General features: G+C 40.7%; 1 protein-coding gene across 1 annotated transcript in view; it reads right to left on the bottom strand.

Moving 5' to 3' along the window:
* Positions 1–15086, bottom strand: part of CDC5L (cell division cycle 5 like) — a 34188-nt gene extending 19102 nt beyond the window's left edge. The window contains exons 1-11 of the mRNA XM_083831744.1: positions 14907–15086; positions 11265–11368; positions 10140–10301; positions 9488–9615; positions 8548–8647; positions 8084–8302; positions 6946–7090; positions 6287–6475; positions 5274–5422; positions 2522–2684; positions 952–1116 (exon numbers count right to left, since the gene is read on the bottom strand). Coding sequence (XP_083687870.1) covers positions 952–1116; positions 2522–2684; positions 5274–5422; positions 6287–6475; positions 6946–7090; positions 8084–8302; positions 8548–8647; positions 9488–9615; positions 10140–10301; positions 11265–11368; positions 14907–14951 — 1569 coding nt within the window. The 5' untranslated portion in view covers positions 14952–15086. The remainder of the gene's footprint in view (positions 1–951; positions 1117–2521; positions 2685–5273; positions 5423–6286; positions 6476–6945; positions 7091–8083; positions 8303–8547; positions 8648–9487; positions 9616–10139; positions 10302–11264; positions 11369–14906) is intronic.
* Between the last annotated feature and the right edge of the window lie 1108 nt (positions 15087–16194).

Here is a 16194-nt window from a genome sequence, read left to right as displayed (position 1 = left end):
TGTGAACATGTGAAAACATGAGATTTCTTCTTACATTCTGCTTTTTTTCCTTAAATTCTTTTTTTCATACAAAATGAAAAGGAAATATTGCCTAGAACTTCAGAGTTGATGACCAGTATCTCCCAAGTTCTGATCCTAGACATGTCATGCCTTCATTTGAAAGGCAGTACGCTATTATTTTACTTGATATTAGGTATTTTTTTTCTCTATTCCACACACCTAAATTATCCATATTTATGCAGACTTTTATTATTTTATTACACGCAACAGACGCATGTATGTGTACAACTTGCTCCTCCCCAAATGGGATGCTTTAGGATATACTAACAGATATCAGAGCATAGTTTGTGTGGTTTTAACAGTGAACAAAATAATTAAAGCAATCAAACTATTACTTTCTCCAGGCTTCTCTAATTCTGAAACAACAACAGGGACCCATTCACAACTTGGCTGTCTGAGTAATCCTGTGGTAACCCCCTACAAATGGGGAACAATTCACTCCTTAGTAGATCTCTGTGTGTTCCACCAGCCTGCCTGAATTTGAATCTATTTTATAACAGTAACTTTTAACCCTGAGAGTATAATCTGAAACTGAAAAATGCATAGTACTCACATGCATAAAATTAAGCACATGCATCTGCCGAAAAATGCTTTTAATTATATTTTTATCTTTTGAGAGAACAAAAGGAGGAGAGAGGACATGCACACATTTAAAGACTATCACAAAAAATGAGGCATGCTACATAACATCAAAGAAGAGGGTTCAGAGAGAAAACTGCTTTTACTTGTACGTATGTGTTTCCTGTGCTGCCACCACAGTAAACAAGTACATTTTACTGTTATTCTGTAGAAGCTGTACCACCTCCACTTCACATGTATGATACTATGAAACCATAAAAGGAACGTATTTTATTTTTTTTAAATTGCATTATCTGCATTACATGCACCTACCTGCTTGCGGGCTTCTACATCAGCAGTATCTTCTACAAAGGCTTCATCTACTTCATGTTCCTCAAGTTCTTTTTCTGCATTTTCAGGTAAAACAATCTCAAAGTCGTTCTTTGGAGCAGGAAGGGACATGAGCCCGAGGCGCAGGTGTTCACGAGACTCCCTCTCCTATTGGAATATTAGTAGGATGTGTTTCTGAATTCATGCATTGATGCACAATATGACAAAATTCCATTCATCTGCATCAACAGATGTGAACAACACACAGGCAATACACAAATCAAATAAAAACAGAATTTTTGAGGTCTGACAAAAGGGGACACGTTACTAATCCAGGCTAGCCTATACACCACTATCTGGAATTTATTCACATAATATACACAGAAACTTTCTGATGCTAAAGGACAACTTTCAGCTTTCTTAAAGACAGATAATGAAACCTTCGAACAGGCTGAAATACGCAAAACAACAGCTTGGCACCTTCCCCTCCCAGTAGTGTCAGTACAACTGTGGAGACTCACATAACTGCCTTTCAAAAAATTGAAAATATGTGAAAAATATGTGAAAATATGTGAAAATGGAATGGACATGGGACTATTTGTAAGGCTAACTAGAGCTTTTCTCACAGCAGTTGCTCACACACCTGTGGATTGTTGCACAGTACAAAAATGACATAAACACCACCAGATCTGGAAGGCAATGGAGTCCATAAGGAAACCGAACTCCCTGTTTTCCTTCTTATGACAAAAAGGCTAAGATAGAACCAAAATACATGTAAGGACATCAAATAAGCCTTGTCCTTCAAGCTAAGAGAAATTCTGAACTAAAGGAGTTATTTCTGTAAGAAGAACATGCTGAAAACTTGAAGAGGATATTCTTAGCTAGGCCTAAAAAGAAACATGTCAATAGCTCTGGTGGGAGATACCCAAAGCCACAGTTAGGGCTACAGAATCAGCCACATAAAAGGAGTTCCCAGGGCGCTACCCATTAGTTATACGCCCTTTTTATACCAAGTCTAATTGGCAGGATACATCTGGCTGAATCTTCAGGAACATAAACATCTCTTGCCAAAGGTGATGAGAGAATCACGATGGACTCAGATTACCGAACATCTCAAAACCGAGTGCTCCTCATGGCAAAAATTAAACTCCTTCAGCTCAATATTGTCAACGAGACAGACTGATTAAAAGGCCCTATAGGTAAACTGGAAACCCAGGATGATGAGGAATTTGAGGGCTGAGTAGGACTGCAAGAAAACTAAATCTTCAGATATACTTCCTGCTCAGCTTCAAAGATACAAGACTGAAACTTAACTATGTCTTCTTTCATGAATAATTCTGGTGTGCTTTCACTGAGCACAGTCAAAGCTGTTTTAACTGGCAATATTTCTGTTCTTTCAAATAAATTCTTGACATTATGACAATGCAAAGATTTGATTTTATCAGGTGAGAAGTACAGACCTGTAGACAAATGGTAGAGATAACACTTGTTATAAAGTTCTGGTCAGAAGATGAGAAATTAAAAACCTAAAAGTTAACAGAGCATTCACCTCCACTCCTTATATAGTTCTTACCAGCTGTTTGGCATAAGATGGGTCACTGTAGTCTGCCATTCCCTCTTCTGGGTTGATGTTCAATTTATCACGTAATGGAGTTCTACCAGGAGTTGTACCAACCACAGGCTTAGGAGTTAGTCCTCCACGAGGAGTTAAGCCTTCTTGTCCTTGAGAAGGTGTTCTAGAAGAAGTGCAAATACAATTTTGAGTTATTTTTTTCCCCAAAATATTTTTACTTTCAAACATCTGAGTGCTGCAAAAAATTACACAATACGATTAACGCATTCAAGCCAGTCCACGTGTGTGAGACTGTGAAAACATAATATGCAATTAAAAGAATCAAATAAATTGTTTAAACTTATCAAAGTGTACCCAAGGACCTTTCAGTCTGAAACCTAGACACATCAATACACTAAGAGAAGTTTCAGGAACTACATCAACTCCCAGTGCTGCTTTTGAGAAGAGATTACCCAGTCACCTGTCACTATTCTGGGATACAGCAATCAGGATTTACTTGCAACCTCTGACATCCCTACCACCTGGGGCAAGTCATTCACTCTGAATTCAGATGGCTTAACAGCTGTCCCATCTTACAACCTAATGAATTGCTCTGAAGATGCCTCTTTCATTGATTATTGAAGGAATAATTATATTATACTTAATTACTTTTTAACACCCAAGGTTGGGGAAGATGGATTAAGTTTTAGACTCTGGAGGCCTCAATTTCTTCTTCTCTAGACTGACAAGAAATAGTGTTCTCCATCCCAATAACCTACTACACGAAAGATTGTGACTGTATCCAAGGCCATGTCTGCACACCTTACAAGTTTTCTCTTAGCAACACAGTGTGAGAAACAAAAAATAAAAAATAAAAAAACGTTAAGACACTGTTAAACATCCCAAAGAAAACAGGTTCAGGAAGGGGTAAAATCGGTACAAAAAAGCCTACGTTATGGTACTCATCTACACTTAAGTAAACACGTTCAGGTAGCAATGAAACCTGAATGTGCTGTAGAAAATAATGCTGGCAAACTGAACAAGATGATTTAATACATTATTTCCACTACTAGTCACTGTAATTCTGCAGTGCCAGTAAGATGCCATAATAGTGGATAAACTGTTGCATACGAGGCCTGACATGCTCTGCTTGTCCTCTTCTAAGGGACACCACAGTGCCTTATTAACTGGGCATGGCTGTGAGTAGCCAGTGAAAATTTCCTTTCGCTTGAGGCTGTTCAAACTTCTGTGAGTGAACTCTTTTAGAATAACAAATGCAACCAATAACATTTGCAGGATGACACCCACAAAAAAGGAGAAGAAAAATCAGTTTTGTGTTTTCGAATGACTGTTCACAGGATATATTTACTTTGTTGATTATAATAGCAAAAAAAAAGCTTTATGCTAAATTTTCAGGAGAAACAATTTCTAGACAAGTGGATTGCCTTTTTTCCAGTTGTCTTAGTTATATACAGTGTTTAAAGACCCATTAAATTTTTCAACAGGTTAAGATTCAACCTTTTAATTCTTACTACTACAACCTGACAAAATCTAATGGAAGGCAACAACTTCCATAAGGAGCTTCATCAAAATATTACAGATTTCATGACATCGTAGGAAAAAAAGATGTACCTAAATACTTCCTTTATTTGCCATTAGACAATGGCTCTACTTTACTACTCCAACTGCTTAAAAAGTTAGAGCTTCCTTTTATTTACTGTTAACTTAGTGGATTTTTTTTTCCCTCTCAAGGTCTTAGATTTTCAAACTGATACGGAACTATGAATTATAGCAAGCCAAACGGACACAAAGCTACCATACTTACAGGGGCACATCTGAACTTCAGAAGCTAAGAACACACACAGAAATACCCAAACCTCACACCGCAGAAGACAAACAGACCCAAAAAATAATCAGAACGTCTTTAGATTTTGTTTTTTTGATATAAAATAACCCAAATGAGCAGCCGGATCACTCCAGGCCAAACCCTATATTCATTCTGCACTCCACTGACTCCAACAGGTCATTTGTGTAGATCCAATTAAAAGAGCAGGGCTTTTGCATACAACTTTTAAATAACAAAATAAAGCTGCTTTTGAAAAGCTGCCATAAAGGTCCCTTTTATTTCATTCTCCGCTTTTCCTAATGGCATGGTACAAGTATAAATAGAAGCTAAGTTGAAAAATTTGACAGACAAAACGTACAAAGTGTAATATTTTTTAGCTCTATGCTATTTGGCTTTTGTGGGATATATATTTATTCAGGACCCACTCTAAGAGTTAAACTAACAATTCCACACTATTTAGATTGGCAGTATAAGAAATATTTTATTTTGGATATATATGGCTTATAAAATATTTACCCCAGCTTTTCAAAAGTTCCAAGTGGGTTTGGCTAAGGGACCTCCCACACCTTCAGCTCAGAGGTAATACTTTGGAAAGGCTAGAATCCACATGCAGAATGACATGCCATCTCACTATTTATACTCCTGTATTACTCCAGTATAACTTATATTGCTCCAGACCGCAGAAGAGCTCACGTTGGACCAAAATTCCATCAAACTATACAAATACAGATGAAGATAATGTGGCTGAGCTTGCAAAAGACACAGAAAAGGAGAAAGTTGTTCAACAAGAGACTGAAATAAAAGGGAGTTAGAATTTGTTTTGCAGCACTGGTCATATCCTATTACTTCACACACTGACAGCCACTTCCTCCACTCCATCAGATACGTGCTCAGCCAAGCACCCATTACAACAACACTTTTTTTTACCTGAAGGGCGTGGAAAGCACAGTATTTGGAGTCTGAACAACCTGCCTCTGAGGGGTTACCCCTGAAAAGTCACTTTCATGCAGGGGTGTGTTAAGACCTCCTTTCAGGGGGGTATCCACATTGGTGAGAGCCATCAGGTTCTGTGCTTCCTGTGGAACAGACAATATGTTACTAAGACTTTCAGAGTCACTCTGCTATACTTTTCACAGATTCAGTAGCAATAACAACAGCTGAAGGGTTGTTTGAATATCAGTTTGTAGAAAATGTTTAACCCTTTTTAACATCCATACACTGGTTATTTACAAACCCTCCAGTTCTGCTGAAAATGATTTTAATCTTCATTGCCGGTCATATACGTTATCCATTGGAATTGCAAAAATGAGTGGGTTGACTGATGTTTCAAATTCCTTTGGTTTGCCAAGATTCATTAGTGACTGAACACTCAAGTCATTATCAACGTGTTCTTTTATTTTTTTACAAAATAGCTGCAATGATTTCATTTAGCCATTTCCCCCCACACAACAAAACATCACCTGGTGCTACCAGTTTTTAAAAGAACTCAGACATTCACACAATCAGTGCAACACGGATGTAATTCAGAGTTGCAAAGCTAGGGTTTTTGAGAATCCCCATCTTAAGTGTTTTTAAGCAAATAAAGTGCTAGACAAATATTATTTTATTGTTTTAGTTAATTACTTTTGGTTAACTGAAAAACAAAAGCTGGATAGCAAAACTAAGTTGCAAAGAACATAAAATAAATTGTTTCAAGGATGTGAGTTACACAAATTATACAAGGCACCAGGAGAATGGTCAAAGCTAAACTTGCTAACAAACAACTGATCAGATAGAAGTGGGTCTGCATCTATGCCTTTCAGTGTGTCCTGCAGAGCACGCACCAGTTCAAACCCCAGTAACACACAACATGTAAGGAATGCTTTGATGGTACTTACATCTTTTATTCAGCCGACCACTGCACTAAACCCACAAGATTATTCTGTACGTTTATACTCTACCTGCAGGATCCTGTCTTGTGCTGCTGGGGTTTTCGGAGTCCTCAGGGCTATGCTGTTGTTGGTCACGTTGTATTCAGACAGCAGAGTGCTGGAAGCTGAGTTTGTAATTCCGGATTCCTCAGCAGTCTGGCGTGCAATCTCACTCGCCTGGCCTACTTTTACAACTTCTTCAAGTTCTGTGTCAGATATCTGTAAAAGGAAAACAACCAAAAACGCATTATCTTTAGAAAAACAAAATGCTTGTCGTACATCAGGAGGTTCTTGACATTTGTTTTAAAAGCACTACAGAACAGTCTCCTCACACCATTCCCCCTTCCCAGGTGTGTACATTAGTGCCACCTGCATGCTGAAACCAGCTAAAGAAAAAACCACCAGTTTCTAAAATATCATGGTCACAAGATATACCCTATTCCCATGCACAGAAGGCTCAAACACATAATACAATGCATCTCCCTTGACATTTCCCAACTCCACTTGAAAAAAAAACACTCCAAGATCAATCTTCCACCTAGGCCTATGGGTTTTGATCAGATTATGTCTTCCTGCAAAGAGAAAATCCCAAGGTATAGTAAGATAAGTATGATCACAAGATCCAACTGACAGAAACTGTTGATTGGCACTGGCCTTTTAAGTTGTTTATTGATCAATGCGCTGTTTACCTGAGGTGCTGGAAGCACTAATTTACTTCTTTTTTTTGTGAATTCTGACACTCCACTGGTCTGTAGAATAGCTGAAGGCAAGTCCGATTCTTTTTTCCGTTTCATATGCTGTTTGTCTTTTTTGCGCTCTCTTCCCTCCCTTTCACTGTTAATACAGACAAGAGAATCATTTCAGAACAACTACAAAGTAAAACAAACAAAGAACAAAAAGCCTGCACCCTAGCAAAAGCTGGATATGCTGAAATAAAGCATGTTTTGGGAAGAGTGAACTGACTTGTGGTGTAGAAGTTAACTGACTGGATACGGTCTACAGCTATTGCTGCAAGAACCTACAACAACAGAGTGTAATGTAATTGTATGATTAAATATGTGCCATACTGCTGCTGCTGAAGACGTGCCTTTGACTTCTCAACTGAGCGTTTGGGGGTTTGTGGCAGGGGAAGAAATTAAGCATTTAAGGAAAATTCTACTTAAGCCTATTGATTGAATTATTACACTGTTTTCCTATCAAGAGTACTACTGCAACAAATACAAGTTACTCCTGTAAGCAACATTAATAATGTTTTGACTTGGAGAAAGGACTGCAAATATTATGAGTAAATCTACTTCTACAAGAAAATGAACCTCAAACTCAAGATTTCCATATAAAGAGCACCAATGTCTATAAGGTCGTCTATTCGCATGGGGAAAATGTTAATAAGATCTTTTAGAAAGATTTAAAAAAAAAATATTTTTTTTTTCTGCACAAAAAAGTGCAGAAAAAGACCTGCACTAACATCTGCCACATGGAAAACACAACCCCTGCCCAAGTTCTATTTCAGACACTTCCAGGACCTAACAAATTTCATTATTTTTTATTGTATTTATCTTTATATACTTATATATATGCCAAATACATGCTTATATATGTATGTATAACATATGAATATTGTTTATAAATTTATATACTTTTGACTATATATTTTGTTTTGTATAAATGTTATATATGATTTATTAATATATAATGTACATAAAAATATATAAGCACATACATATGTATATAAACACATAAGCATACATATATATACACATATTTTTTGTGTGTTTGTTGGTTTTTCCCCCAATATACTGTTCCCTCCCTAATATAACACATACTTACGATCTTAATTCTCCATCCAGGTCTTGCTGACGTAGCTTTCTGAAATCTGCATCCAGAATCTGGTAGTTTTCCTCTGATGTATCATAAAAACCAGGCGCGGGTTTCTTTTCAAAGGGAATTTCCGCATTATAATCCACACCTCTCTTCTTTTTCCTTTTTTTCTGTATCTCAATCCCAGCAGCTCGAAGTTCTCGTCTCTTCTGAAGAGCAGCAAGCCGTCTAAAGAAACAGTAATACTGTGATTTGAAGTGCCTACCCATAGGTGGCTCCTCTATCCCAAGAGCCGGTTCTATAATCAATTGCTGGTGTGATAGCACTGCATGTATGCATACAATGTGAGTTCTTCTCATAGATAGCTATGAAAAAGTCCAATTCTGTGACGACTTAAGCCTGACTATATATATTTTATATGCTCCAGAGTCCACAAAAGAAGCCCCAGCATCTGAAGCTAAGCACAAGCTTACCTAGCTTCTTCCAACTGCTTCTCTCTCGCTTTTCTTTTCGCCTTCTTTCCCTGCGTATTAGCCAGACGAGCTCTAGCTTCAGACAGCATTTCAAGTTCATCTGCAAGAGCGTAGATAAATACAACATACTTAAAAATAGCAGTAAGAGGAAATGTGACATTAGGATCAGAAAGCAATCTTTAAAAGGTAAATGAATCAATGCTTTCACAGGCATTGTGCATGATCGCTAAACTTCAGTTTTCTCCAAGTTGCTCCAAATATATTTTCTAATTAGCCTGATGAAGCAAATATTTCAAGTTAAAATGCCTACTGCTAAAAATAATTCAACTAATTTCTACAGCAAATCAAAATATATTTAGAAAGTGGCAAACTGACTGCACTAACAAAATGAAATAACTTCATTTACATCTAGATCCATGAGTACTGTATTGGTTAACTGGTTAATATCATTTACACCTAGATCCAAGGGTGATATATTTGTGAACCTGTGACTGTTCAAAACCACCACTGGCCCATTCATACAATTTTATCAATGTGCAATTCTTAGTTCCTAAAATTGTAATGTGCAAGGAAAAAAGCCATGCACTGTTGTGCTTCAGTAGGGATTTGACCAGGAGGTATCAGCTGGTGGAAAAAGATGAAGATACAGAAATAACGATTATCATGAACAGAGCAGTCGTTGAAGCAACAAAGAGGCAGTCAAGGCAAGATATGACAAAAACAAATGAGAAGGTCGTAAGCCTACCAAGAAGAGGAAGAGAAGATTGAAAAACTACAACCAATTGACTAGACAGATGAATAAGATAAAACGTGAAAAAGAAAAAAATGATCTCTTTAATTAAAAGTAAGACAAAAAAACTCCCAGCGTACAGAAGCTGAACAAAAAGAAAAACCAAAGACATCAGATTTCTGTTAAAAACAGTGAACAAATTCTTCTTGCCTTCATCCATATCGATAGGATCTGGCCTGGCTGGTTTGGTTTCTGGATTTGGATCAATTTCTCCGGGTTTAAGTTTCCGAGGATCGTCGGCAGTCTCTTCCTCATTGTCTCTCTGAGCAGCTTTGTCCCTAAAAACACATTGCATGTATGTCAGAACTGGCTTTGTATTCCTGCAGGTGCATAACAACCACCCCTTTCTTAAATCTCCCCCAAAACAGATGAAAAATTAAGCTTGTACCATGTATTGTAATTAAACTTGTCATATAATTAATAATTGCAGGAAAGATTTAGGAACATGGTAAATTTAGATAAATAATGTTAAACTAGATGAGAGATAAAGGAACCAACATAGTGTTATATTACTGCAATAAAACGTTATATAAAATACAATACTGACAAAGCCGATGGTAGAAAACTCGGCTCCAGTAACCTTTAACAATGAGGACAAGAAATCAAACCTCGTGAAAAAAAAAGAACACTTGAGATGCTTCTTCCTTGAAGTTAGACATATTAACTGAAAAGAAACAGTCCGTAAGGGCTTGCTTACAAAAGGACCGTCAACTTCAGCACCATGGGAGAAGCAAATGACATCAACACAACAAATTCTGCACATTTTCCTGCAATGCACCTCCAGCAAAGCACGGTAACTCACAGCAGAAATTCATAGTGCTCCAAACACTGCGCAGCAGTTCTCCCGATAATTGGGGCAATGGTTCTCCACTGGGTTGGCATTAGCTTGGCCAGGTGCAACAGTTTCTCCTCTTCCTCCCGTGACCACTCTGTCTTTTTGATGCTCGGGTCCAGCCATTCGTACCTGTTTAAAAGTGAAAAAAACAAAATGAGGGACAATTCCAAGTAACCCACTGATTTGTCCTGAATTAATTCACAGCAGTGCTTCCCCAAATTATCACAATGAGATATCAAAATCTTGTCACGCATATTTCAGACAAGTTTTTTTTCTGTACAAAAGGAGGTATTACTACACGGTATTTTTATAAAAAATGGATTTTAGCTTTAAAATGTATTTTTAATCCGTTAATACAGACATTGACTCTTAGTCCATTTCCCTGTTCTATTCTGACAAAGTAAGGAGCCAGAAAATTAACTTAGAAAAAGAAAGAAAGTTAAAAATCACAACCAAAGTTAACAGAAATAGACTCATTTGGTCTAGCTTTCAATGATTGTTTCACTCACCTTTAACTGTGACAATTTATGCAAAAGTATTCCAATAAATACGTGTACTACTTCAGAAACTAAGTCACATCAGTTGGATTTTGAAATGGGTTCATGCTGCACCTATTTGCATCAGTTTTAGGCTTCCGATTTTTGACATAAACTGAAATTTCACAGTGCAGTTTCTAAGCATTCATCCTCAAGCCAAAACTGTCATTGTCAGAAAACTATCTGAAAGAGAGTTTAGTACCTGACAATTGGACTCAATGATCCTTGTGGGTCCCTTCCAACTCAGGATATTCCAATGATTCTAATTTTACTTCATTGGAAACATGTGTTTTCATTTAAAATGTGTAATACGGAGGGAAAAAAAAATTGTGTACACACTTACATGATCCTGCATTTGCTGACAGTCACTGACAAAGTGAACATTTAAACTTTTGTTCCCATTAGTGTCAATCAACAGTAATTTGTAATATCAACAATAACAGAATCAAACAATCTTAAACTATTGTTCCATTCTGGACATAAATTCATCTGCAGTAGCTTTAAATTGCCACTAATTATGAACCTCATATTCCGAGTCATGACATTTGTCACTTACCATCTGGCTTTGCACTGCTTTGCTGATTTCCTGTGCAATAAGGAAGCAATACGAGACCACTGGTTTTTGCCATATTTCATCACAGCTGCTTTCAGAATTTCATCCTTAAAACAAAAACAATTTATATTGTTATGGATCGTCAGCACTCACAAAGCAGCAAGGCTGAGCTGAAGCAGCCAACACAGTGGGTTTCGTGTAGTTGGCTGACCCAGCGCAAACAGCATCGCTGCTGCTTTTCCACATTTTACTCTCCAGATGAATGAGGATTTGCATTCCAAAGGCCACAGAAATCAATACAAGGGATGAAAAAGACAAGAGATGATTACTGGGCCCTACTTCACAGGCCTGACAGAGTTCCAAAATGATTTGTTTCACTGCTCTCTTTATGCACTTCTTTTTAAAGGTTCTGCATGTCTTCCTTGAGAACAACAATAAAGAGGTAGAGAAGTGTTGGTCCATTTGGTGATGGCACAACATTTGGAAAAAAACAGATACCTCTGGGTGGCTTTTTTTAAATAAAATTTTTTTTAAATAAAAATTTTTTCTCTTTTTTTGCAGAGGTTGATGCAAATGGAATCTATCAATTGAATATGCTGTTATGTATAGATATGCTTCATGAAAATGAAGAAACTTTGTACTAAGTTTCTCTTTTCCAAGTAAATCTCAAAATACATCACTTCAATGTTTAGTGTTACACCCAGAAGTGGTGATCCTGAAGCCCATAAACTTCTGGGGAAAAATAAATGGATTCAGCTTGGGAGCCAGGCTGCTCATATCCAACAAACTGCTGGCAGAATTCTGGATTTTACAGTGTTGGGTACCTCCTTTTGGTTTGAACTTTTCATCTAACAAATAATTTTTACATTCCATAAGTCCCCCTCTCCCTTTCCCCAGATAAGCGGATTCGCGATTTTTGATGTCCTCAAAGGTCAGAAAGCGGAATTTTCAATGCCTCAAAGCTATTCTTATAGCCTTGTCCACCACAGATGTTTCTCTTCTATATCCCAGTAAGTACTCGTAGTTGTGTTCTGCATCTGTTCAGCTGCACGATGCAGATGCGAGCCATCAAGGACGGATCCTCTGTCCAGCACAGACAGCTCTCAGAGCACACAACAGCTGCAAATAAACTGATTAGGAGCTCTGGCTTGAGCTGCTACCCAAAACAATTCACGTCATTTGTATTAAAAGCGCAGCATTACCGCAATGTCTCTAGATCCTCTCTTGTTTTTTGAATTTTACTTGGTGTTATGTGGCATGCTGCTGCCATACTGATGACATTAGCAGGCTTTTTGCAGGCAATCAGTCGCTTTCCTGATGACCTGGTATCCACTAATACCACTTTGAACATCTGTAACACTGTAAATATAATTGAAATATTAATTTTAAAAAATAAATAAAACACTAAAATGAGCTATTTCATCTCTGATTAAAAAAAAAAAAACGGGGAAACAATGATCTATGGAACCTACTGCTGTTTCTTTTAATAATCACCACAATTAGTCAATAATGGCTGAATAATGGCCCAGGGTAAGCGCACACGGCTATTCCTGTCCTCTGCTGGCCTCCAGTTGTAGCAGCCTCCTGACACAGAGCTGGTATAGCACAACGACTTCAAAGCACATAAAGTACACAATATAGTTATTTTCTGATAATTTTTCTCACTGTTTTCTGGAACTGTGTACATGTCTAGTGTTCAGAGTACACAGCGGCACAGTTCTGGATTTTACAGTGCAGGGCACCTCCTTTCACTTTGAACATGCCACCTAATAAATACATTTCACAGTCTTCATTTTTTGTTACTATATTTCTTCCTAACTATCACTTGCAGTTCTGAAAGCACAAGATGTCAAAAATGGGAGAGAGTTTTGTTGGTTTTGGAAGGCATTTTGCTGTTTTTCATTTTCCTGAGGGAGACACAGATTCCTGGGTACAAGACACTCAGGGCTGCAGCTGAAGATCCCATACACATCTGCACCAATTCCACCTGAAGGGGTCTTCATGGGGAAGAGATTCTCACGCCCTTGCTTTCCCAGGGAACAAAACCCCTCCCTGTGCAGTACAGAACACGCTACTCTAGGGCCATCTTTCTTACGCCCATTTACCGGGCCTGTTTAGGCTGGAAAAGATTAGACTGTGGGGAGACCTCATCAATGTGTATAAATATCTGAGGGGAGGGTGTCAAGAGGATGGTGCCGGTCTCTTTTCAGTTGTCTCTTGTAGTAGCGTTCAGTGACAGGACAAGAGGCAACAGGCACAAACTGAAGCACAGGAGGTTCTGGCCCAATATGAGGGGGCACTTCTTTACTGTGAGGGTGACAGAGCACTGGGACAGGCTGCCCAGAGAGGCTGTCCAGTCTCTTTCTCTGGAGATATTCAAAACCCGCCTGGATGCCATCTTGCATGACATGCTCTAGGTGATCCTGCTTGGCAGGGGAGTTGGACCAGATGATCTTCAGAGGTCACAGAATGGCCAAGGTTGGAAGGGAACTCCAGAGATCATCTAGTCCACCCCCCTGCTCAAGCAGGGTCACCTGGAGCATGTTACACCCAATACCCCTTGTATTTATACCAATTGTATTTATTACCCTTGTATTTATACCCATTATCCTTCGTCCTATTACAGGCCACCAGTGAGAAGAGTTTGGACCCATCCTCTTTACATGGTCCCCTCAGATATTTATAGAGGTTGACAGGATCCCCTCTCAACCTCCCCTAAGCTAAACAGGCGCAGCTCACTTAGTCTTTCCTCATAGTACAGATGCTCCAATCCCTTAATTGTCTTTGTAGCTCTATGCTGGACTCTCTCTAGAAGTTCTACATTCCTCTTGTATTGGGGAGCCCAGAACTGCACACAACACTCCAGGTGTGGTCTCACCAGTGCTGAGTAGAAGGGGAGGATCACCTCCCTTGACCTGCTGTCCACACTGCTCCTGACGGGGATCCCATTGGCCTTCTTAGCAACAAGGGCACACTGCTGGCTCGTAGTTAACTTGTTGTCCACTAGGACCCCCAAGGCCCTCTCTGCAGAGCTGCTCTCCAGCAGGTCACCCCGCAGCCTGCACTGGTGCCTGGGGTTATACCTCTCCAGGTGCAGGACCCTGCACTTGCCCTTGCTGAACCTCAGGAGGTTGCCCTCCAACCTCAGCCATTCCGTGATCTCTGAAGACAACGTAGCCCACATACATCCCTCAGCTACTGTGGGGGTGGCTCATCTGTGGAGCAAAGGTGAGCCTACGCACGGCTGAGCTTCCTCCGCTCCCCAGCACGCAGCCGTCAGGAGGGCTACGAAGGTGGTGAAGGGTCTGGAGGGGAAGGCGTGTGAGGAGCGGCTGAGGTGCCTGGGTTTGTTCACCGCAGAGCAGAGCAGGCCGAGGGGAGGCCTCATGGCGGCCTGCAGCTCCCTCACGAGTGGAGCGGAGGGGCAGGCGCTGAGCTCTGCTCTCTGGGCCCATCCAAGCAGCACCACTCCCCCCCCCGCCTCCATGTTGCGCACCACGTGACCAGCCCCCCCGCGCCTGCGCGCCCCCCGCCCGCGCCTGCGCAGTGCTGCCGGGCAGCCCCTCCCCCACACCGCTGAGGGCTGAGCCGTGGGGGGGGAGCGGGGGGGGTGGTTGGGGGGGGTTAAAGCAAACCGGGCCCTACCTCGGTGTTCCGCCACACGCCGCCCTTAATCATAATCCGCGGCATCTTGGCGGCGAAGGGGCTCGAGGGGCTTAGCGGAGAAACGGGCGGCGGGAGGCCGGCAGCGGCTGCGGCGGGGCCGGGCCTGCACCCAGCGCAGGCGCCGCTCGCGTTCTGCGCAGGCGCGGAGCGGGGAGGGCGGGGGCGGCGCGGCGGAGGGGCTTGCGCATGCGCGTAGTGGCGGGAGGGGAGAGGGGAGTTGCTGCCCGGCGCATGCGCACACCGGTGCCCCCCCCCTCCCCGTGAGGAGGGGGGCTGCGCTCTGGCGCCCCTGAGGGAAGTCGAAGGGGGGTGGGGGGGGTGCCTCAGCCGTTCGCGGCGGTTTGTTTTCTCTTGTCCTTTCTTTTTCCTCTCCTAAATAAATAGATAAATAAATAATAATTAAAAAAGAAGGCGTACGGGAAGGTCGTCAGCTCTCAAAGGATAAATTCCTTAAGTTCTGTCAAGTTCCCGAAGGGACAAAAAGAAAAAGGGGGGGAAGGAAGGAGGCTGCAGGTGGCCGGGTTTCACCGACATTTACTGTGTAGGAGCAATCTGAAAAAAAAAAAAAACCACCACAAAACCAAACCAAACCAAACCAACCCCTACTTACATTGACACACTGTAACCGAAACAAAAATTGAGGTAGTAAGGCATGGTGGCGTTCAGATTTTAACTGCTATTAAATCTTGCATTTTGGCTTCTGATCCCTTTCCTCATGTCTCTGTTCTGCCATCGTCCTTCACTCGAGTTTTTGTAACCAAATCACTTCATCCAAATCAGTTTCTGTCCCCAAAGTAACCCCGACAGCCCGTTCCCACTGCAACAGGGGGACCAAGTCCCACATCCCTGACTTCTCTTCTGCCTGTCAGCCTCTCAGACTTCTACCACAGCCCCAGATGTGAATTTTGTGGGGAAAATGTGTCATGGACAGGAGAAAATGCAGATCCTGCTGATGTCAGGGCAGTCCCTGCTGTCCCCCCCTCATAGTTTTGGAGCTATACTTCTTTCCTCACGCTCCAGGCAAGTATTCTTGCTGCCTTCTTCCCCAAATTAATTTCTGTCAATAAATCCCCACACAAAGGAAATTATTAAAAACAAAGTAAAACGTATGCAAAGTGGTTCTAGGTGGCTGCTGTATTATCCTTGTAGATATCCTTCTATCCTGGCTAGAAAGGCTTTCAAACCCTCCAGAAGGGCTTATATTAGCCCATTGGAAAAGTGGCTTTACCAACAAGTCCACGGAGAAGGATGGTTTCTTTCCCGGATT

This window comes from Anser anser, assembly GCF_964211835.1.
Source record: "Anser anser genome assembly, chromosome: 3".
Classification (NCBI taxonomy): domain Eukaryota; kingdom Metazoa; phylum Chordata; class Aves; order Anseriformes; family Anatidae; genus Anser; species Anser anser.
The sequence above is the reverse complement of the archived record's forward strand: the minus strand, read 5'-3'. Positions and strand labels throughout refer to the sequence as shown.